Raw genomic sequence first — 24,700 nt, 5'->3', positions numbered from 1 at the left:
GCTCCAAAACGGTGGCATGAAGGCCAAACATCTTTTAGGAACCTGTGCTGACAGACCAGCATTATCCACCTTAACTGGTATTTGATAACCCACGACACAAATAATAAAAGACGTCATTGAACTCAAATAATGAAGAAAATAGTTATTGACTTACCTAACTTTATAAATCTTCTTAAGGGTAAATAATTGATAGCACATTACTGAGTCAGACACTATGCTGCAATAATAACTCATAATTATTAGTATTAGTTATTATTAAAAATGATCTATTTCTTATATTTTGTTACATAAGAAATTATTTAGGGCAGCACTATGTAGGAGTGGCTAGCACTGTTGCCTCACCTCACAGCAAGAAAGTCCTGAGTCTCCACCACCTAGCTGGGCCTTTCTGTGTGGAGGTTGCATGTTCTCCCTGTGTTTGCATGGGTTCTCTCTGGCTTCCTCTCACAGTCCAAAGACATGCAGTTAGTGGGGTCGGTCTAAATTACCCGTAGGTGTGAATGTGAGTACGAATGGTTGTCTGTCTCTATGTGTAAGCCCCCCCTTTTTTATTATACTCATTTATATAATGGGTTAAATAAAAATCAAAGTTTAAATATGTTTAGTAACCAGACAACTTTGGTATTATTAGAGTACTTTATTGGTAATAATTTAAAGCACATCATTTGATAACAAATAAAGAAATCCTCTGAGAGCAACAAGCACAATTTTAAAGATTAGTATTTACTTGTTGTGTTTTAGAAAGAAAATGAAATGCAATTAATATTTCAAATTGTTTAAGGTTTTTCTTTTTTCTTGACTCACATAACAACATGGACTGAAGCTGGTCTTCCACACACTACACATTGTTGTATATTGACTCATCGCAGTCAGTCTGGACAGAGAAACAAGATTCACTCACTCACTTTGTTTATGCATGCACATTATGAATGAATTATTGAAGAAATCATTACTTATCCCTACATTGCCATAGACATGATCATTGGCATAAATGTCAGAGCAAGACATATCCTTCCTGTCCTCTTTCCTGCAGAAAGAATGCAAAAACATTAAATCTAGTTACACATCTTTTAAAATCATATTTAATCACAAGTGAGATTGTTTGTTTAACATTAAGATGAAGAATTAAAACCTTTTTGTTGGGGCATAACGAGGGAGCTCCACAGGTCTCTCTGCTTTCATGGTGCCCAAGTCAGATGTTGGTGTCTCCCCTGATCTCCCCCTGCTGGCAGAAAACAATAAAATAAATAAGAACATGGGAAAGACAGCAGCAGCCTCTCTCTCTGTGCTGATACTCAGAAAGATGCAAATAACATCAGAGATGGATTTCACAAAAATATTGACTGTTATAACTCACCAAAGCAGAAGTAAGAAATGCATGTGTGTGACTTCTTCTTTCAAGCTACAGGATTGTGTCTGTGTTTTATTTGTAGCTCTGACTTCATAGTTAATCACCTCTGTACTTTCCAAGAGACATGGTGCTCTGCTTCTTCTTTTGCTACTCTGAATACTTTTTTTAAACTCCTGTGTTATGTGCTGCTTTTTCTATTGACTGAATAACAAAGGAAGAATTTGTCTTTAATATTGTTTGATTTGCATAGGCAAGATGCCTTGTTTAGGTTTTCTGGCTGTCAAAACCTAAAAATGTCTGTTATTGTGTAGATTTTTCTGCCCACCATTTCAGGAATACAAATATTTTCTAAAACTCACCATTTTTTAACAACTCCCACTCCAGTTGCTATCAGAATAATCAAAAAAATCACACCTGCTCCAGAGGCTATGAAAATATTCTGCATGTTGTCTGTTCAAAAAGAAAGCACATTGAATATTTTTGTTGTTGTTGTTGTTTTGCCATGTAAATATAAAGTGATAATAATTAATGCTTGAGATTCTTGAGATTGAAATTTTTTCTTACCATTAGCAGGTAACGAGAGTGTGAGGTTAGCTTTTCCCAGTGTGTTGTTTGCCAGGCAGTGAACAAACTTAAAGGACCCAAAGTCTGTCTGCAGAGTCCCAGTAGTAACAGAGCCAACTGTCTCTACGTTGGTGCTTTGCAGGACTCTGTCCCTAAGAACAAAATGGACAATGCTGGGAGGCCTGGACTCCACGATGCACTCACACTTTACCACACCATCCTCTGAGAAACACTTAGAGGAAGTCTCAATATCAGGGGGATCTGTAAGGACAATAGAGAACTATAATTAGGAGATAAAAGATAGCTGTGCATTTATTATATACATTATATGGATAAAAGTAGCTGCTCAGCACTCTAAACTCATGCCATGTTGCCATGATGTTGACTTTTAAACACTATGTGCCTCAGTACTCGGTGACATTGATTTGTAACTTTATGTTAATTTTGAAATTTCTTCCTCCTAGATATTCCAAAAACTGGCTTCTCACAACAGTAACATCCTATTACAGTAGCACCCTGAAGTGAAATGAACGACCCATTCTTTCACAAATGCTTGCAAAGGCAGACTGCACGGCTGGGTGACTGATTTTATCCACCAGTGGCAACGGGACTGAAACCACCTGAATTTAAAGATTAATAGGTGTGGCCTAATATTTTTGCCAATAAGTTTATCTTTGACTGACACGAAAATCTATTTTGTTTTTATATTTCTTCCATTTTGTACTTACATAACACATTGAGCTTCACGGTGCTTGATCTGTTTCGTCCTTCTTCATTGACAGCAGTGCAGTACATGGCCTCTGAGTGTCTGGAGACATTTGACATTGTGTAGGTTTGTCCCTTATTCAGCAGAGCTCCAGTTTCATTGTGCCACTCATAGCTGCTGACAGGGTTTGCATCACTGGAGCACTTCAGGTGTGCAGTCTCTCCCTCATTCACATCTGACTGATACTCAGCCTTTACATTCACTGGAGCATCTGCATATAAACATGTAGTCCTTTATGTTACTGTGCAGCATTTGATCCTATTTTACATACAGTCAGGTCAAGGTTGAGCTTATTTCAACATTCTGACATGATGGTGGCACCAAAGAAAAACTTCAGGAAGTCGATGAAAATCACCAATATTATGGAGATGACGAATATACTGACAAAATATCAAAGCAGTCAATCCAGTAGTTGTTAAGACTACACTGACTTTAAGTCAGTGATTCATTGTCATACCACTAGACTGACGTCGCTGTTCATTAAACCCCAATACTAGCTGAACAAAAAGGAAAGAAAAACTAATTCATAAATAATTCATAAACGCATTTTAAAAAAGGATGCATATAGAATTGCATAGAATTTACAGTTCTTTGTGGCTAAAGCTCATCCAGTGTAATTACTGGCAACTGAAAGATGACTTATTGTCTCAGCAAGCAGAGGTTTTGGCAGTTTGCAGGTCTGTAGCATTTGGGTGTGTTTTAACCACAACACAAAGGAAGAAATACATTAGCCGTGAAATTAAAAAAGCGGTTGTTACTGCCCATCATTCTGAAATGGATTATATGGCCCTTTTTCAAATAAGTCTCTCATTCTACAGTGTGAAAGCTTATTCTCACTGTAGGAAACATTCAAGAGCGTTTGCAGTCTTTCCAGGAGTTGATGTCCCAGCAAATTCTACCCAAAGTCAGACTGCAATGCTAAAAAATGTTTTAAAAATGCAATGTTAAAAAAAAAATGCAAAAATCCCACAAAAATCTGGGCAGCATGGCTAATAATCCCAATGACATTACCCACCAAAGAATGACTAACAAAGAAAAGAATTGAGGTTTTGCAGTTGCCTCGTCAAAATTTAGATCTCAACCAGATTAAAATTGTGTGGTGACAATTTAAAAGAGAGCTGTGCATAAACAAGTGTCCACAAACCTCAATGAAATGAAGCAACCTTCTAAAGATGTGAAAGATGAAATTTCTTCAAAATGATGTGAGAAACGGCTACTTACTTTACAAGTTATTGTAGCCAAAGGTGGTTCTAAATGCGATTGAATCTTGGGTTGTGCTTAGTTTTCAAATTACTTTCGAGTTTTGTGTAAGCATTCTTTAACATGATTGCACATATAATATTTTTGTCATAAAAGTGAGTGCTTTTTACTGTAAATCACATGAACTCATCCACATACACAATCAAATGGCACTTTGTTCTAGGCCAGCTTGTAATAAATATATATTTAAAGACAAACAGTTTCACATTCTGTGTAAAAAAAAATAAATACAATTCATGAGTAACAAATTAAACTGTAAAATTTCTCACTTTTCCCCCTCAATTTTTCACTGCACACTTTTTGTTTTAAATGTAATTCTCAGTATTTATGTTTCTTTTCCCTAATTTGTTCTAAATTTAACAATTTTCACTCATTGCGCACACATGGTAAAAAGCAACCATGCCTAGTATCAGAATACCCTTATTTTTTAGTATGTTGGTCTGTGCCATCTTTAGCCTGGTTTGTTGCAATTTCACTTTTCACTCGCTGTTTTTATGATTTCTACAGTCTTCTCTTTATAACCGCAAAGAACATTGTATTCTAGATTTTTAAAAAGTGATCATTTTTACAACACTTATAGGATTTTCTTCTGTCATCTACAAGGATTTGTGAGTGCACACTTACACTTTACTTTAAGGGTCTTGGATTGTTCCTGATGTTTTCCACCGTGGTATGTAACTCTGCATTGTAAAGGTTGATTGTGATGAGTGCGGTTTGGGTGAAAGGTCAAAGTAGATGTTGCTTTCCACTGGTCATTCTGAAGCTGCTGTGTTTGATCGTGCTTCTCTCCAGAGTGACTCCAGATGAAAGAAGGTGGATATGTGGGGCAGGAGTGAGACACAGAGCAGGATGCAGACACATTCTCACCCTCCTTTACCTCGTCTTGCAGAAAGAAATCAATGGGATTTGGCTCATCTGTGTTAACAAGAAAGATCATGAATTTAAGACCCAAACTAACTGTGATTATTTTAAGTAGTGTCTATTGCAAATCCGAAGACTAACCCAAGTCAAAAGAGTTGTTGAACTTCCAAATACCGTAATTAGTAGAACTAATATAGGAAACAGATTAAGGTAAGGAGAAGGGAATAAGAGAAAAAAATAACCATTCTTATTAAAAAAATGTAACAATCTGATAATGTGGACTTTTTTTTTACTATAATTTGACTTTCTGCTGTGTGGCAGGTAAGGCAGGACCCAATCGCAGCACTCGGAAACCAAAGGGTAAACTAAAGAGGCAGCTTTGTTGCTGTACGTAAAAAAACAAATAAAAAATTCAAAAACTAAGCTAAGGAACTTGGAAACTAGAAGCAAAACACAGAACACAAAGAGACGCAACAGAGGGAAACAGAGGACATAAAAACACGCAACAGGATAACGAGCAGGTGGAAACACAGCTGACACTAATTAGAAATCAACGTAGAACATTCAGATAACACTATTTAGTCCAGAAACATAGAAATAATGAACCAGTACCGTAACACTTTTCACAGAGTTGATCAAAAAATTCACTAATGAAACTATGAGTGGAAAATTTGAGTGTAACTGTATTTATTAGCATTCATTCATTTAACTTACCGATCACTGAAACAGAGATTTTGTCCTTTGAGTAGGAAAACAGCTCATAATCTTTTATTTCAATCCGGAAATGAAAGGTCCCTGCATCTCTTTTTGTAAATTTATCAATCATCAGAGAACAATTCTTCTTGCTGAGGTCTCCCAGCAGCTTTGTCCGATTCCGAAACTGACTCGAAGTTTTAGATGCATCAGAATGACAGATCACTTGATTATTGTCATTGTACCAAATCCCTGTGAAGGTTTTGGGGTATTTTTGTGGTTCTTTGTAGTTATAAGAGCAGGGGATCACCACACATGAGCCAAGGAGACCTTTCACTGAGGACGGCACAGCAGCAGTCCAAGATGAAGCTTCGGTTGGAGTAACTGTAATAAAGTGCAGAGTAAAATGTGATGAAAGAAAACACAGGAATAAGACTACCAACATAAGAAGAATTAAAGATTACAGCTATACTTTAAAGGTATACACTATCCATACCTTTAATGCAAATGTACATGAAGAACAAAGACCACTGTAAGACCATCTTTTATTCTCACGGTCACGCCAACAAATATGGTTACAAGGACGTCTGTGTGTTTTTTAAAATTTCCTTCAGAAACACGTGACATGAAGTTGCCTCTTTACTTTTCACACAGTCTACAACCACTTTGTCACACTAATCTTACTTTTTTTTTTCATGTACTGTAAAATGGAGAAGAAAATGAACGTAATCATTGTATGTATTTTTTTCTTTGTTAGGTTTTATAAATGGTTTGTGCTTGATCACAGCGCGTGGTTTCCTGCTGGTTTCGCCTCCTTATTTACACATCAGTTTGACATGCTCAGAGTGAAATGTGGTCACACACACACACACACACACACACACACACACACACACACACACACACAGACAACAGAATTAGATTATCTGTAATGGTTGAACATGTTTACATGTTGAAGAGTATGAGTTATTGTAGATACACATTTTAGCATTTGCATTCCTTACACTGACCACCCCCCAAAATTCGCTGGTCCCCCCAGTGTAAACGTGAGCACAAGAGAGAGGAGGACACCCTAAAGTGTCCTCGCCTCTGTCAGTGTGCCCCAGGGTGGCTGTGGCTACAATGTAGCTTACCATCACCAGTGTGTGAATGTGTGTGTGAATGGGTGGATGACTGGATCTGTAAAGCGCTTTGGGGTCCTTAGGGACTAGTAAAAGCGCTATACAAATACAGGCCATTTGCAAAAAAACTCAGCCTAATTTAAATATTTCTCTGGTTGTTTGGATTTCAGCTCTATTAAATTTCTCATTAAATTAACAGCGAACCGGCTTCTTTGGTATATAGAATAACTACCAAAATATTAATGGATTATTTCTAATTTGAGAGCAATGTTTCACTTCGCAGCTCTGTTTTAGTAAAGTGCAATGTCACATGACAGTGCAGCAAGACCTCACTCTTCATGTTGTGGCTTTTCTAAGTAATGTGGGCAACAACCTGTGAATATAACATTTTTAGCTCATGTGCCCAAGGGTGCCACCAGTTACTCACCCGTGTAGTCTCTCTGCAGTCCTCACTGCCATTCTCACTGCAACTTAAATGGTGCGTTATACTTGCTCCCCAGTGTGTACTTTCACATGCATAAAAGGGAACTCCACCACACTGGCCTAGCCCCACCATGGAAGTGGTCGTGACACCAGTAAAGAAAAAAAAAACCCTTATAAATCAACCAATATAAAAACAACTCAGTAAATGAGATACAAAAGAAACAGTAAACACACATACACATACATAGCCTTTAACATACAACTAACATACAAATACAACTAACAGTTAACACTAAAACACCATAAAACAATGAGCAAATGGCAATCAAAACGACAGCAACCAAGGAACAACGACGAGGCTACAACAAGACAGCAGCAGCGTGTAGCAGTCATCCAGGGTCCACGCAACTTTAAGCCAAACTGCAGACAGTCAGGATCCTACTTACCACCCTTTTACAGTTTGTAGCATTGAGTTGTGTTCAGTGGTTGAGAGAAGGTGGTAGAAACCTTAGCAGGATAGTAGGAAGAATACATGATCAAAATGGTACTGGGAATTCCACAGCATATCCTTTAATGCACATTCTCTTCATCAACCATACAAGGCCCAGTTGAATGGCTGCTGCTTATCAAACATGACAGACAGTGTTCATACAACCCGTAACGTTGCAAAAGGTTTCTGGAGAGGTAAAACATATAAAGTCTGTCTCTCTACATGTATTCGCATGCAAGCAAGTTGTTCCCATAAATCACAGAGAGGGCAGTGGCGCACACTAATGACCTCATAACCCCTTGACTTATGTTACATTAAAGAGACACCACACCATTGTGACTGTTACAAGGTGCACAGCTTAAGCAATTGCCAGGAGAAATGAATCTGATCTGCAGTACTTAAAGACAGCTTGTGATCTTCGCCACCTTCAACGGGAATGATCACTCTCCAGAGAGTGATCCGTACAGCAGAACGCTGCTGCAGGATTGCTCTCCCCCCGCTTCAGGACACCTACACCAGGAGATGCCGGACTAGAGCAACGCAGATACTGAAGGACCCGTCCCATCCTGGCAACAAACTGTTCCAACTTCTACAATCTGGTAGAAGGTTCCGCATCATCCGGGCAAGGACAGAGAGACTCAAGAGGAGCTTCTATCCTCAAGCCATCCGAACCCTAAACCAACCCCCCCACCCCCACACACACACACACCCGCCCTCTCACATCATCTATAATTGACTGAGACTCTCCTCCAGACACTCAATTCCTTTAACTTTAAATATGTTTATATTGTCCATTCTGTAAAATAGTCAGATGTCTATTCATATTAATGTACAGAATTCACCTGCTTGCTGCTACTACTGCACATTCACCCAATGTATATACTATATATATATATATATAATTATAATGTTATTCCTCTACCCCCCCCCCCTTTTTTGCACATGTTGAGGAGCGTGTCAGGATACATTTCACTGTGTGTTATACTTGTATAACTATGCATGTGACAAATAAAGAATCTTGAACCTTGAGTGCAAGTTGCCAGGAATTTGGAGTAGGCTACAGCTGCTCCTTATATTAACAGTGAACGTTCAAGCTGCGCTCAAACGTGGAAGACACCATGCGTTAACCAAACATCTACCAAATCTAACCACTACAAAGAGAACCAAGTTGATTCGCTAGAGAAGTAAACGTAGTTGTATCTGTGACGACTGGCGCTGTATTTTGATGTGGATCTGACTGAAGACTGACTGAGGAAGCTCTGTCTCTCTCTCGCATGCGCTCTCTCTCTTTTGGTGGGGAGCCACAGCTGGAATGCCCGGTGGGCTGCCAACGGTGATTTTTCCCGTACTTCAGTGAGAATGAAAAAAAGACACAAAGCTGTAGTTATTCTGTCTTTTCCCTGCACAGCTGCATCTTCTTCTCTCATTCTCTCCCCCTCCCTCTCCTGATGCTACTTCAGTCATGAAACTGATCAATGATCAGCTGATCGGCTTTTCTGTTGCAAGTCCCGTCTCTCTTGTTTGTTTATCGCCCACTTTGCGCCAGAAAGAGGAGACCAGCGGATGTCACGCTAAACAGTAGCAGCATGACATGTTTTAAACTTGCATGTGTTGTTTGGATGTTTGCTGTGTTTTGTTTTGTTGAGTGTTTTCATCTTTGCAGTGACTGCATGTTTCCTAGAATGTATATTTTGTTGATGTGTGCCAAAGAGACTAATCACTAATTGGACACATTTGGGAGGGCACAGAGGCGAATAAGAGGACCTGGCAGATGAGAGAGAAGAGGCATGAGAGATGGAGCAGAGAGAAATGGAGTGGTAGCCTGGTGGTCGGTGGTTATCGCGGAGAATGGCACAGAAGCGGAAAGAGGCAGCCAGAGTGGAGAGAGGACGGAGGATATCCTGCGAGAGGTTGACAGTGAGGGAAATTCGCGACTGAGGAACGAGTGGAGAAGTAATGCTAGACGGGCGGGAGATGAGATACCTGATGCACACTTGAGCCTAAGACAGCAGCGGGCAGAGTTTGGAGCTCTGCCCTTGTGGGGTAAGTCTCGCCCAGCTAATAAGTAAAAGGTAAAGAAGAGTGACTGCCGTTTTCCACCTGTCCCTCAGCGGCTGCTGGTGAGAGGTGGTGGAGATAGGACGTAGGGAAGACATCGCCGTCTTCACTATTTTTATCGATTATTTACAGGACTTAATGTTTTTGTGAACTCTTCAGGAATATTTATCTGGTGAAGGTGAATTAATTCTCATACACTCATTTGCCAGTTCTTTTTAGGTACACATATTCAGCTGCTTATATATAAATATATAATCAGCCAATCACATCGCAGCTACTCTGTGCATTTAGACATGGTCAAGATGACCTGATCAAATTCAAACTGAGCATGAAAATGGGGAAGAAATGTGATTTAAGTGACTTTGAACACGGTATGGTTGCCAGTGTCCAATGGTGCGACTACACAAAATGCTGATTTCCTAGGATTTCCCCCACATAATCATCTCGATTAACAGAGAGTGGTGTGACAAAGACCAAACTGTCCAGTGAATGGCAGTTCACAATTCCGCGAACCACTCATTACAGCCAAGTTATGCAGAACAGCATGTTTGAATGAGTAACACATTGAAGCACAAGAACACACTGCTGAAACGGGGGAGAAATCTGAAGGATATATTGTCTTTATAAATGAGGATCTAACCAAACACAATGCAAACAGGAAAGCACATAACACTGGGAAATTTGGACTACAAACTGTAATATATTCATCAAACTAAATGGATCCCCAGTGTAAGCTCAAGTGTTGGTCATCAAAAATATGGAAGATCTGGAAAAAATATCAACAAGTAACATGAACAGGACTATAAACAAGATAACAAGCAACCACAAACTTACTTATGACACACACTGAAAGAAATATCTGGAGAAAAGATCTGCATCAGTCAAAAGATTGCTCAGTATGATCAACTGGAACGGAAAACATTTGAATATATGGATCACAATACAAAGGATTATGAAATATACTAACACTGAGAATAAACTATCAATTATCCATTTTATCATTAGAAATCTATATGCAAATTTTAATCAAGGAATATCTTAACCAGTTTTCACAAGCATTCAGTATCATTGCTATATGTAAAACCTGGGTTAATAGGAACATAGGACTGAAATGGAGGTTTATGAACTCAGGTATATAAACTAGCAAAACATGGGTGGAGGAGGAGAGTGGTAGGCAAATATTTGTAAGTGAAGTAGCTGGATAATATGAGTACAGTCACTGATAAAACGTATAACACTTAAGTCTACAAAGATAAAAGTAAAAATGTAATTATTTATTATCCATCAATTGATACATACATGCATACATACATACATAAATACATACACACACTAACACACCCCGCGAACCTAAAAAATGATAAGCGTTAGAGAATGGATGGAGATGTATATATATCAGAGCGAGAGAGTGAGCGAGAGGGAGGATAAGCTCCAGGTGGCAGCATTGGGGCATTTAAAGACTGGATAGAGGAACTGTTCACAGCAACAGGTTACAAAAAAAAAAAAACACCAAAAAAGCTGAAATCACCAGACTTAATGGGATCAGATGATATTGTGCCACTCTCATAAAAAAAAATATCAAATGACAGAAAAAACACTACAAAAAGTTGACTTCTGATGAAGTGACCATCTTCCTGTTTTTTGCAGTTTATCATAGGTATAAGAATATCACAGTTTAGACATTAATATTGAATTTTTGTATTACACAAATAAAATGTGAATTATATATGACAGATATAAGTGATAAACATCGAAAAAAACACTTGACTCGTTCTTAACTCATATATAGAGGACACAAACATGGACTGCAGCTGGTCTTCCACATGCTACACATTGGTGTATATTGACTCATCCCAGTCAGTCTGCACAGAGAAACAAGATTAATTCACTCCCCCTTTTCATGCATGCACAATATGAATGAACTAATGAAGAAAACATTACTTATCCCTACGTTGCCATAGACAGGATAATTGGTGTACATGTCAGGGGAAGGGATGTCCTTACGGCTCATTTTCCTGCAGAAAGAAAAGCTAATATTAAAACAAGTGACACATCTTTAAAATTATATTTATGAGTAAGATTTTGTTTGTTTTCAATCAGAAGTGAAGACTTAAAACCTTTTTGTTGGGCCACTATGAGGGAGCTCCACAGGTCTGTCTGACATCATGGTGCTCAAGTTAGTGGTTGTTGTGTCTCTTGATCTCCCCCTGCTGGCAGTAAAATGTTTTTAATTAAATGAGAAAGACAATAGGCACTTTTCACAGACTCTGAAATTAAAGACCGGCTGTCAAGACAGAGAAAAAATTGTTCTGGTGCTCATATAGTTGTAATCATGACTACAACTATATTGACACATGTTGCAATATTTACAAATTCTCCCACATACATGACTTATTTGTTTATCTACAATGATTATGTTCATGACAACTTACCATTTTTTAACAACTCCCACTCCACTTCCTATCAAAATAATCAGCAAAATCACACCTGCTCCAGACGAGATAAGAATATTCTGCATGTTGTCTGTTGACAAAGAAACTATGTTAAGTATTTTTATCAAATAAAAATAGAGAGATCAATCCATCCTAAGTCTTTCTTACCTTTAACAGGTATAGAGAGTAAGATGTTGTCATATCCCAGCCTGTTGTTTGCCAGGCAGTGCACAAAGCTGAAAGACCCAGAGTCTGTCTGCAGAGTCTCAATAGTAACAGAGCCATTTTTCTCTGCTTTGCTGCTTTGCATGACTCTGTCACCAAGAATAAAATAGACCATGCTGGGAGGCTCGGACTCTACGATGCACTCACACTTTACCACGCCGTCCTCAGAGGAGCACTTTGAGGAAGTCTTGATGTCAGGGGCATCTTTAAGGACAAGAAACATAATAGGACATAGCTCTGCATTTATTATATATGTTTAAATGAATTTAAAAAAAATCTCTTTTCTTTTTGGATTTATTCTAGTGTAACGTAACATTGCATTTCTGCTAACAGCTGACAGTTTAACTGTGTCACTCATAGCTGCTAACAGGGTTAGCATCACTGAAGCAATTCAGGTATTAAATTTTTTTTAGTGTAAAAAAAAACAAAAAACAAAAAATAAAACAGACATCTTTACAGTGATTATAACATAGATGCATCATGACTACTTTGAATCCTTTGATAATGAAACTAGTGCAAGAAATTGCAAATGTTATAAAGTAATAAATATGTTTTTATGTGTAACACAGCTGTGTTTGGGAGAAAAAATAAATTTAACATAATAAACTGTTGATGTTGTTTCTCCATACACTAGGTGATTCTTACAGTACTTTTGACCCTTCTCGTTTGTTTAATGAGTGTAATCACTGTGTGGAGTACCCAAGAGGGTTCAGATGAACAGGGCCCTGCCCGGCTGCAAAGATAGGCCTAGGTGCGGTGCAGTTGAAATCAGCATGCAGTGTGATTGATTATTAGATCATTAAGAAATATAGTATATAAAAAGGCAGCTTCCCCTTTCAATACAAAAAAAAATTAACTCTGGTGAACTTCATTTACTGGCAGCATGAATAAAGTTTTCAGGTGAGTAGTGTGGGGGCTGTCAAATTCAGTGATGGTGCGAGGCAACTGTGTCTATTGTGACTATAAAATAAATTGTAAATTTCTTTATTTGTGCTCCCTTCCCCTATTTTGTTCTAATTTATCATTTTTTAGTCCAAATTTTTAAACTTATTGTCTTTTTTAAATGATTGTAAATAACATTTTAGTTTATAAAAGCTTGATACTATTTACAGTGGTTAATACCCTGGTAAATCTGCAGTATACTTACATTTTACTTGAAGTATCTTAGATGTTTCCACGTACAGCCCTCGATGGTATGTTATTTTGCATTTTAAAGTCTTGTTGTGATCAGAGCGGTTTGGGTGAAAGGTCAGAGTAGATGTTGAGTTCCACTGGCCTTCATGAAGCTGCTGTGTTTGATCGTGCTGCTCTCCAGAGTGACTCCAGATGAAAGAAGGTGGATATGTGGGGCAGGAGTGAAACACGGAGCAGGATGCAGACACATTCTCACCCTCCTTTACCCCCTCTTGCACAGATAAATCGGGTTGACCTGTGTTAACAAAAAAGACTGTGGTCATAAACCAGAACTCCATCATGGCAGTAAGTATACTGTAATGGAAATACAAATGCACTTAACCAGTACAGCTGCTGATTTTATGTTTCATGCAACTTTAAATTTGGTCAACTTAATAAACTGTTCACAGTAAAGGGTTTTGAGTCTGATTTCAAGCTTAAAGATGAATGAAATAAGAGATAAACTTGGTGATAATTACTTTCAATATCTGACTGACAAAAAGAAGAAGAGTAGTTTTACAATAAACAATTTATAAAGAACGCAGCGAATTGATAGTTGATAACATGGTTGGAGTATAAAGATAACTGCTCTTGCCATTGATTTTGATTGATTATCATCATTTGATGAGTCGTACAAATACATTTTTACATCTTAGGTTTGAATGAGTAGTTCAACAACTTAAGGAAATCTGCAAATTAATGCAAAATGTTCCAGAGCACTGCAACCTGACCCTACAATATTCACTTCATATTTATATTCACATCAGTATAAATGACTTAGATCAGACCTGTTTCACTAAAACTAAAATGCTCAGGAATGCTGAATGTCAAACGTCAAACATGATGGTAAAAATAATGGAAATAAAAAGAGAACTATTAGAGCTAGAAAACAAGAGTTTACTGTTAACCTTATTTATTTTACTTACTGACTGAAACAGAGACTTTGTTATTTGTGTAGGAGTACTGGTCATAGCCTTTAATTTCAATCCGGAAATATAAAGGCCCTCCATCACTTTGTTGAAGATCTTCAATCATCAGAGAACAATTCTTCTTGCTGAGGTCTCCCAGCAGCTTTGTCCTATTCTGAAACTGATCCGACGTTTGAGATTTATCAAAATGACAGATCACTTCATTATTGTCATTGTACCAAATCCCTGTAAAGCCTGTGGTATTGGTTTTTGGATCTGGGTAGTTATAAGAGCAGGGGATCACCACACATGAGCCAAGGAGACCTTTCACTGAGGATGGCACAGCAGCAGTCCAAGATGAAGCTTCTGTTGGAGTAACTGTAATAAAGTGCAATAAAAAGTAAAATGTGATGAAACAAAACACAGGAATAAGACTACCAACATAAGAAGGAAAACTTAAATGTGTGTGAAAATAGAGAAAAGATTATTTAATACAGAAATTACAAAATTACAAATTACACAAAAATGTATGAAAATGTGAGAATTAAAGATTACAGCTATACTTTAAAGGTATACACTATCCATACCTTTAATGCAAATGTACATGAAGAACAAAGACCACTGTAAGACCATCTTTTCTTCTCACTGCCACGCCAACAAATATGGTGACAAGGACGTCTGTGTGGGGTTTTTTTTTTTTACATTTTGCTCAGAAACACGTGACATGAAGTTTCCACTGTCCTTCTCACACGTTCTGCAACTATTTTATCACACTCATGTTATTTTTTTTGCATGTTCTGTAAAATGAAAATGGAGACGAAAATTAGACTAACCCTTTCATTCATAGTGGTCACTACAGTGGACAGCTATTCAAAGGCTGTTTCCTTGTATTTGTGTCAGTGTTGGTGGTATACTTGCACATAAACCACTACATTGGACACTGATGTGTAACTCCATACCCTGCCACCCACTGGTCGTTTAATGTTACTATAGATGTATGACGTTTCATTATAATTATTGTTATTTAACTCTGTCATGCATGAATTATGACAACCTCGATCAGGATATTTTTCTTAAGTATTTTTATTAACCTTTTCATGCCTAAAGATAAATAAAAATACTTTAAAAAAATCCTGATTGAGGTTGTCATAATTCATACATGGCAGTGTTAATCATTGTATGTATTTTTTTCTTTGTTAGGTTTTATAAATAGGTGGTGCTTGATCACAGCGTGTGGTTTCCTGCTGGCTTTGCCTCCTTATTTACACATCAGTTTGACATGTTCAGAGTGAAATGTGGTTACACAGCCCTCTCCCACACACACACACACACACACACACACACAGCAGAAAGTCCATTTTGATGGCTCTACATGTTTAAGAGTATGAGTTATTGTAGATATGCATTTTAGTCTTTGCATTTCTTACACCCAAAAATTCGCTGGTCTCCCAGATTAAACATGACCACAAGAGAGAGGAAGACAACCTACAGTGCGTCGAAATATTAACTTGATATTTATTCCTCCTTTAATAAACAAATTATTGTAAAAAAAAAAAACACATCTTCTTTGGTATATAGAATGACTACCAAAATAGTAATGGATTATTTGACTGGATTATTAATTGACAGCACTGGTTAACTTTGCAGCTGCCATTACTACCATTACTCTGTGCTTTCTTGTAAAAAAAAAAAGTATTTATATGGGTACACACTTGTGCAGGTGAACACGATGTTCGAGTTCATCTTTTATTTGGCTACATTGGGTGATGTGTTTGTGTACTTGCTATGTTGTTGTTGTGTGCGTGGAGTGAGGATTTCAGATGGATAAATCCCACTCTCCACAGTGTTCCATTAGGCAACACGTTCTCACTCCCAAAGCGTAACATTTTATGCTAGGTGACAAATCGTCAACATATTACGTTTTCGGGCACCCAACACGTTCCTAAATGACGACATCGGAAAAATGAGGAAATATGAGAACCCTTTGGACTCAATCTACACATGTTTCATCTTTTCCTTAAAATCGCTTGCGAAAACACTATTTAACGTCATTAAAGTGCTGGTTAAGGTTACGAATAAGGTTATGGTTAGGGATAAGGTTAGGTTTAGGGCAGGAATACAGGGCTGGAACGTCTATTACCGCGGGACCGTCATTCCACCGGATTTCATCCATAACCCGGCGCGTACCATAAGAACGCGGAAGGTCACCTTTCGCGTTCCTCAGGAACGCCGCGGGACGTGACAAAACGTCGGGATGTTACGCCTCGGGAGGGAGAATGGCAGGTGTGAAGCCAGAGTGCGGCATAGAGATGGGAAGCAGAGCCAAATGCACACCGAACGTTTCGGACTTAGGAATGAAACAGAAACTACTGACTAAGATGTGGCAGCGTGAAGGAGGAAAACTGGTAAAGATAACTAAATGGTGTTGACAACGCCACCTAGGGGGGGAGTACAATAGCCAGTGTAAGCATTGTAACAGTTATAAATGGCACACAGGATCATTATTAACAAGCAGAGGCGTGACAAGTCCATTTCACAGTTTACTGGACAAAACAATGTAAATAAAGAGCTGCAGAAAAGGCAGCATCAAGACACTTATTGACAACCATTACTTAAAAGAACAAAGTTTGCAGCCTCGATGCTGCCCTAGTTAAAATATCATCTCATTAAAATAGTTCAACAAAATGATGGAGACCACCACTTGGGGAGGCAACCTACAGGGAGGAGTGCCCAAGGGTGTCCCCAATTACTCACCCCTGCAGTCTCTCTGCAGTGCTCACTGCCGCTTTCACTGAAACAGTGATGCGTTACACTTGCTTTCCCATGTGTACATTCATATGGATAAAGGGAATTCCGCCACACGTGCCAAGAGAGCTCTCTGCTCTTGCTGTTATAGCGGACACACTAGTCCACTATCTCTGAAACGTGATTCTGTGCTGTTCCCTGGTAATAAAGTCATGTCAGAGACGTGGAATGATGTCACAGTGTTAAGTGAAAAACTTTATTTACAACAAGCCCACATTGAACACACACTCTCGCTGGCGAGTAAGGATGTGGTTACTTGCCAGCATTAATCCAGTTCTGTTTAAGTCCATACCATGCCTACAGCAGCATTACTCTCCGACTACACTTTCAATTGCCACAGCAAGGAGAGGACAGATTCACACTTTGAGTGGCTATTGGCCACTGTGGGAATCGTGATTCTCCCATGCAGGTAGAAGATTGAGAGACCAGTGTTGGACTGTTAGAACAGCTTTGAAATTCATATGAGTTGTTCGCAATAAAGTTAAAACCACCATCACTTCACGCGGAGACCCCTTCAGCACCTGCTGCGGTCTCAAGGCTGGAGCTGAACAACAACACCCTGATAACGACTGTGTGGAGACTGTTCTTCCCATTCTATGCAAGGCCACCTGGGTTGGCTGGAAGACTGTTTACTTAGCCTGGCAGGGCGAAGGACACTGTCTCAGCTGAACTCTGGGCATACACACACACACACAGACATATATACACATGCAGATATACACTCATCCCCCCTCCAAACGCCTTCGACGCTTATTCCCTTCTGATGCTGACGGTGGATCATGGAGACCAGCGCATAGGCTGCAGGCCCGGATGTACTGTCTATATTGGCTGTCTCTCACCCTTTACCCGCCCCTCTTGCTTGTCATGTGTTTCTTTGGTGTATTAGAGTTTTTTTCATGTGCTATGTGCAGAGGTGTTTTTTTCTGTTCTCAAACTGATCTCCCTGTTGGAGCTCAGTCTGGGGGGGAGTTATTTTTTTCTCCTTATCTTTCCTCGTGTTGTGCTTTTCCATGTTATACCTCTCTGACCTGTCTTCCCCATGTGATGTTTTTGAGTAATGTATGTATGGTCGGAGGGTAAGATGGCGCCGCCATTGCGTGCAATAGGTCGGCAGCCTTAACATGAAATTTCCCCTTGTGGGACTAATAAAGGTATATCAAATCAAATCAAAGTAGTATCCAGTAGCACCTCCTAGCTTCCGCAAACACTCTCTCTGCTCCAGGGTGGCATAAGGCTTCATCCGTATCTTTAATAATTAACTGGGTGATCTTATATTTAGGATGAAGCACAACAGGGTGGATGGTGAATTGGTCCAGGTGGAGACTCTGGTGAAGACATCCCCCTAAACAAATGAGTCCTTTATTTGTATCCAACTCGGGAGCCAGAGTGAGCAGACAGCAAGATCTTAGGTGTTGCTTCTTGTAAGTGAACCAACTCAGAGGGGAAACACTCTTGCCGCACATGTTGTAGCAGCATGGTTTCTGCTCTTTGGTAGTCCTCTGCAGTCAGAGTGGCATCTGCTGGCTCACGCAGAATTTGCGCTGTAGCTTTAAGGAGCTCCTTGAATGTCTGAAATTGATCAGCTTTGGGTAAAGGTGGGCTGCATGGTGTGATGACGTGTAGACAAGTGATATGGGCGACATGGACGGTTGCCCAAGGTTGCAGTGTGGTGGGGACGGCATCATGGCATCGGCAAAAAAAAATTTGCTCGCACCCATGCTGCCCCGACATCATACCAGCGCATTTTGGGAATTTGCTTGAGCACCAACCGGTTTTCTATTGCCCATTTGCAATGCAATTCTTGCTGCTGATGCTGTGCTGAAGTCTCACACACAACTTGTCGAAAGTGGAGAGGGCGGGCTGCTTTTAAATAGTTTCACATTTCATTCATAATATTGTCAATCCAAGCCCAGTATGTATTAATTATTATTTCTGGGTTGTGTGAAATCCCAGGAAAAAAAAACTATACACGGTGTAGGTCTGTTAGTCTATTAGTTTATGTTGTGGGTGTTGATACTGGGGTGCAAAATTACTGATGGAAGATGGACAAGAAAAGGTCAAAGCCATCAGGTCCTTGGTTTAGAAAAAAAGAGAAAAGAAGAGGAGAAACAAGAAAAAGATACAGGTAAGCAGATGTGTCTTTGGATTATGGCAGGTATTATGTATCCTGAAGCAAGATAAAAGTAATTAGTAGGGATTGGGAAAACTGCTGTTTACCTTTGTTAGCCACTTGATAGTAAACAGTAGACAGACAGTAGACACTGATGTGGCTTATTGAATCTTTTGGACTGTTTTCAGCACAGTATTAATTAGCCATTAATTGGAAGAGGTGTATTGCTGATCATCAGATCCCTGGTGCCCCACTGGCTTAGTTTTCAACAGTATCGTGGTCGTCTTACCAGTGAACTTCCTCCTTTCCTCTCTTCTCGGAACAACTGCTTTCTTTGAGCTGAACTGTGCCGTATCAACTTGCACCTGCAGCTCATATTCAAGCCAGTGAAAGAAGTCCCTCAGTGTATGAATGGGAATGTTTTGAGGGTGAATATATTGATGGAAACTAGACCTCAAATCATGTGGCAATTTTTCAAGGAACCTTGACACCTGGGACCTACACTCCACATAACAGGTGGACCATCCATTAACTCTGGGATACGCTGGAGTGCCAGTCAACTAAAGAAACACATATGATTTCTTGTATTCCTAGCTCACACTCTTAATATCTGAGTCTGAAGACAAAAAATAAATCAGTAAAGTTTGTATTTCTCATCGGATTAGTGATGTGTCAGTCATGAACGAAACGGCTCTTAGAGCCAGCTCTTTAAGTGAACAACTCCTCTCACTCTGTCTCTCTCTCACTTTTTTCACTTCACGCCGCACGTGAGCCTCGTGTTTATGCTGAGCAGAGGGGGCAGGAGTAGTAGTTACACTCCCAGCAGTAGCACACGAACAGAGTAGGAGGAAGAGAGAGAAAGAGAGAACCAGGAAGAGAGCCAGGGGCAGCAAGCGATATCATCAACACAAACTCAATAAAAAAATACTTTCTGGTTTCATTTTATATATTCGCATAAAAAATATATGTTTACTTCACTTCAATATTAATAATTATAATCACTGTTAGTACTCTGTTATTCATTTCCCAACAATGGACTCTTCTTACTGTTGAGGTCTGGGAAGCGCTTCCGCTCCCTTAAGGCCAAAACAGAGAGAATGAGGAGGAGCTTCTTCCCCCAGGCTATTCGGGCCCTGAACCAGGTGTAGGACTGGACTCTCACACACATCACCACACACACTCTGGTTTTTCTTCTTGCACACTTCCTATAATTTATCATTTCTTTTGACTAATAATCTCTTAAGTAAACTGGTATTTGCACATTTTTACTGTAAATGTCTAAGTTAAAGCTGTAAATTTTGTAGTAACCTGTAAATTTGTATATCTTACTGTAAACCTACTGTCATTTAAAGGTCGGGCACTGCACAGCTACAAGCATTTCACCTCCTATAATACTGTGTATGGTTGTGTGTGTGACAAATAAAATTTGAATTTGAATTTATTTGTCTTACAGAGCCATCTTTTGGCCATGTGTAATAATTTAACTCAAGAAGGCCAATCTGGACATCTACTAAGCTGTTTTGGTACGGCTTGTCTTTCATTTTTGTTTACTGCTTCTTTCAGAAATTTCTGTGTTTTTGTGGGAAAATTAATCAGAATTTTTTTTGACAGTGGATCACATTGGCAATGTTTTGTCTTTTTTGTATTCTGCTTGTAAAAATGTGGTATGTAATAAATAAAAATAAATAAAAATACAATAATGACCAAAACACAAAAACTTCTATCACAAAAAAGCAAAAAAAAAAAAAAAAAAAAAGGTCAATTGTGTTATTTGTATGGATACAACTGGTTTTTAGGTTTTAGTATTAAACTACACATAACTCATTGTATTATGACTAATGCCGGCCTCATATTACAACTCTGTAGGTAATCCCACGTCTCCATCTTTGTCTGTGGAGGAGAATGATTTGTCTCCTGCTCTGTTTCTCACTCCTGCCCAGTTAAACTGAAGTCATTCAAAGCTAGTCAAAGAGGATGAACACATGGAAGTGGGAAAAAGTGTCAACCTTGAAATTTTCTCCATGCTTATGTGAAGCCCTGAACAACGTTTTATAAGTAGAATGCCGTGTGAGGTAAAGATGGGCAGGAGGTAGAGTACACCATAATTATCCTTATGAAGAGCTCAGCGTGTAACAAGAGTATGACTGAAGTTGAATAAATTCACATACACTCATTTGCCTCTTCTTTTTAGGTACACATATTCAGCTGCTTATTAATACAAATATATAATCAGCCAATCACATTGGCTACTCCGTGCATTTAGGCATGTAGGCATGGTCAAGGGTTAACTGCAGTTTTCCCAAGAAAACTTTAAACATTTAAAGATTGGATAGAGGAACTGTTCACAGCAACAGGTAACAAAAAAAAAAAAAAAAAACCACAAAAAAAAACACACACAAAAAAATTAAAATTGCCATACTTAATGGGATCACATGATATTTTGCCACTGTCATTAACAAAAAATCAAATGACAGAAAAACAACTACAAAAAGTCAACTTCTGATGAAGTGACCTTCTTCCAGTTCTTTGCAGTTTATGACAGGAATCATAAGATTATCACAGTTTTAGACATTAATATTTACTTATTGTATTCTACAAATAAAATGTGAATTATATATGTTAGATATAGGTGATAAACATTGAAAAATGAATGAGACTGAAAAAAAACCTTGACTCGTTGTTAACTCATATATCACAGGACACAAACATGGACTGCAGCTGGTCTTCCACATGCTACACATTGGCGTATATTGACTCATCCCAGTCAGTCTGCACAGAGAAACAATATTAATTACCTCCCTCTTTAATGCATGCACAATATGACTGAATTAATGAAGAAAACATTACTTATCCCTACGTTGCCATAGACAGGATAATTGGTGTACATGTCAGGAGAAGGGATGTCCTTACGGCTCATTTTCCTGCAGAAAGAAAGCTAATATTAAAACAAGTGACACATCTTTAAAATTATATTTATGAGTAAGATTTTTGTTTGTTTTCAAACAGAAGTGAAGAATTAAAACCTTTTTGGTGGGCCACTATGAGGGAGCTCCACAGGTCTGTCTGACATCATGGTGCTCAAGTTAGTGGTTGTTGTGTCTCTTGATCTCCCCCTGCTGGCAGTAAAATGTTTTTAATTAAATGAGAAAAGAAACTGACACTTTTCACAGCCTCTGAAATTGAAGATCAGCTGTCAAGACAGAGAAAAAATTGTTCTGGTGCTCATATAGCTGTAATCATGATTGTGACTATTATTTGAGACATATTGCAACATTTACAGATTCTCCCACATACATGACTTACTTGTTTATCTGCAATGATTATGTTCATGACAACTTACCATTTTTTAACAACTCCCACTCCACTTCCTATCAAAATAATCAGCAAAATCACACCTGCTCCAGACGAGATAAGAATATTCTGCATGTTGTCTGTTGACAAAGAAACTATGTTAAGTTTTTTTTATCAAATAAAAATAGAGAGATCAATCCATCCTATGTCTTTCTTACCTTTAACAGGTAAAGAGAGTAAGATGTTGTCATATCCCAGCATGTTGTTTGCCAGGCAGTGCACAAAGCTGAAAGACCCAAAGTCTGTCTGCAGAGTCTCAATAGTAACAGAGCCATTTTTCTCTGCTTTGCTGCTTTGCATGACTCTGTCACCAAGAATAAAATAGACCATGCTGGGAGGCTCGGACTCTACGATGCACTCACACTTTACCACGCCGCCCTCGGAGGAGCACTTTGAGGAAGTCTTGATGTCAGGGGCATCTTTAAGGACAAGAAATATAATAAGGACATAGCCGTGCATATATTATATATGTTTAAATGAAATAAAAATCTCTTTTCTTTTTGGATTTAGTCTAGTGTAACATAGCACATAACATGAGCTGAACAGGGCTTGATCTGACTCATCTATCTTTGTTGATAGCAGTGCAGTGCAGGGGCCCTACTGCATTTCTGCTGACAGCTGACAGTTTAACTGTGCCACTCATAGCTGCTAACAGGGTTAGCATCACTGAAGCACTTCAGATATTAAGTTTTTTAGTGTAAAAAAGTGTAAAACAGACATCTTTACAGTGATTATAATAAAGATGCATCATGACTAATTTGAATCCCTTGATAATGAAACTAGTGCAAGAAATTGCAAATGTTCTAAAGTAATAAATATATTTTTAGTTGTAACACAGCTGTGTTTGGTTGAAAACACAAAATCTAACATAATAATCTGTCGATGCTATTGTTTCTTCATACATTTTGACCCTTCTAGTTTGTTTGATCAGCTGTGTGGAGTACCCAAGAGTGCTAAAATGAACAGGGCCCTGAACGGTTGCAAAGGTAGGCCTGGGTTGCGGTGCAGTTGAAATAAGCATGCAGTGTGATTGATTGTTATTGATTGTATTGTTTGTTTGTTTTTTAATATAATTGTAAATAACATTATAGTTTAAAAAAGCTTGATACTATTTACAGTTGTTAATACCCTGGTAAATCTGCAGTATACTTACATTTTACTTGAAGTATCTTAGATGTTTCCACGTACAGCCCTCTGTGGTATGTTATTTTGCATTTTAAAGTCTTGTTGTGATCAGAGCGGTTTGGGTGAAAGGTCAGAGTAGATGTTGATTTCCACTGGCCTTCATGAAGCTGCTGTGTTTGATCATGCTGCTCTCCAGAGTGACTCCAGATGAAAGAAGGTGGATATGTGGGGCAGGAGTGAAACACGGAGCAGGATGCAGACACATTCTCACCCTCCTTTACCTCCTCTTGCACAGATAAATCAGGTTGACCTGTGTTAGCAAAAAAGACTGTGGTCATAAACCAGAACTCCGTCATGGCAGTAAGTTTACTGTAATGGAAATACAAATGCACTTAACAAGTACAGCTGCTGATTTTATGTTTCATGCAACTTTAAATTTGGTCAACTTAATAAACTGTTCACAGTAAAGGGTTTTGAGTCTGATTTCAAGCTTAAAGATAAATAAAGTAAGAGATAAACTCGGTGATAATTACTTTCAATATCTGACTGACAAAGAAGAAGAAGAGTAGTTTTACAATAAACAATTTATAAAGAACGCAGCGATGAAGAACGCAGCCTGTTATAGTGGCAAAAATTAGAAACCAGAAAATTGATAACATGGTTGGAGTATAAAGATAACTGCTCTTGCCATTGATTTTGATTCATTATCATCATTTGATGAGTTGTACAAATACATTTTTTACATCTTAGGTTTGAATGAGTAGTTCAACAACTTAAGCAAGTCTGCAAAAATTAATGCAAAATGTTCCAGAGCACTGCAACCTGACCCTACAATATTCACTTCATATTTATATTCACATCAGTATAAATGACTTAGATCAGACCTGTTTCACTAAAACTAAAATGCTCAGGAATGCTGAATGTCAAACGTCAAACATGATGGTAAAAATAATGGAAATAAAAAGAGAACTATTAGAGCTAGAA

General features: G+C 38.5%; 2 protein-coding genes across 6 annotated transcripts in view; both read right to left on the bottom strand.

The window, feature by feature from the left end:
- The window catches only part of LOC102076153 (sialic acid-binding Ig-like lectin 12), a 39,394-nt gene that overhangs the window by 13,896 nt on the left and 798 nt on the right, over positions 1–24,700 (bottom strand). The window contains exons 3-10 of the mRNA XM_019364308.2: positions 23,745–24,026; positions 22,750–23,010; positions 22,581–22,674; positions 22,264–22,356; positions 22,098–22,161; positions 21,978–22,009; positions 20,288–20,316; positions 14,344–14,703 (exon numbers count right to left, since the gene is read on the bottom strand). Of these exons, the coding sequence (XP_019219853.1) occupies positions 14,344–14,703; positions 20,288–20,316; positions 21,978–22,009; positions 22,098–22,161; positions 22,264–22,356; positions 22,581–22,674; positions 22,750–23,010; positions 23,745–24,026 (1,215 nt within the window). The remainder of the gene's footprint in view (positions 1–14,343; positions 14,704–20,287; positions 20,317–21,977; positions 22,010–22,097; positions 22,162–22,263; positions 22,357–22,580; positions 22,675–22,749; positions 23,011–23,744; positions 24,027–24,700) is intronic.
- LOC102076258 (myelin-associated glycoprotein) lies at positions 636–7,784 on the bottom strand. 5 transcript variants are annotated; one of them, XM_025911835.1, is made up of 10 exons: positions 7,486–7,784; positions 7,044–7,159; positions 5,517–5,879; positions 4,566–4,856; positions 2,644–2,892; positions 1,916–2,176; positions 1,711–1,801; positions 1,133–1,225; positions 964–1,027; positions 636–874 (listed from the first exon to the last, which is right to left on the bottom strand). In XM_025911835.1, exons 3-10 carry the CDS (start codon positions 5,626–5,628, stop codon positions 839–841), a joined length of 1,197 nt encoding a protein of 398 aa, XP_025767620.1. In that variant the 5' UTR covers positions 5,629–5,879; positions 7,044–7,159; positions 7,486–7,784; the 3' UTR covers positions 636–838. The 5 variants fall into 5 exon arrangements, with proteins under 5 accessions (XP_025767620.1, XP_025767621.1, XP_025767618.1 ...); XM_025911836.1 differs by lacking the exon at positions 7,044–7,159; XM_025911833.1 differs by lacking the exons at positions 7,044–7,159; positions 7,486–7,784 and adding an exon at positions 5,992–6,062.

Source organism: Oreochromis niloticus, linkage group LG11 (genome assembly GCF_001858045.2).
Source record: "Oreochromis niloticus isolate F11D_XX linkage group LG11, O_niloticus_UMD_NMBU, whole genome shotgun sequence".
NCBI lineage: Eukaryota > Metazoa > Chordata > Actinopteri > Cichliformes > Cichlidae > Oreochromis > Oreochromis niloticus.
The sequence above is the reverse complement of the archived record's forward strand: the minus strand, read 5'-3'. Positions and strand labels throughout refer to the sequence as shown.

Excerpts from the sequence above, each read along its gene's own strand:
- LOC102076258 (XM_025911833.1), bottom strand. The coding sequence starts at position 6,037 with ATGGTCTTACAGTGGTCTTTGTTCTTCATGTACATTTGCATTAAAG. Across the intron at positions 2,177-2,643 it reads CGTGAAGCTCAATGTGTTAT|ATCCCCCTGATATTGAGACT; the intron begins GTAAGTACAAAA and ends TTGTCCTTACAG. Across the intron at positions 1,802-1,915 it reads ACTCTCGTTACCTGCTAATG|ACAACATGCAGAATATTTTC; the intron begins GTAAGAAAAAAT and ends CTTTTTGAACAG.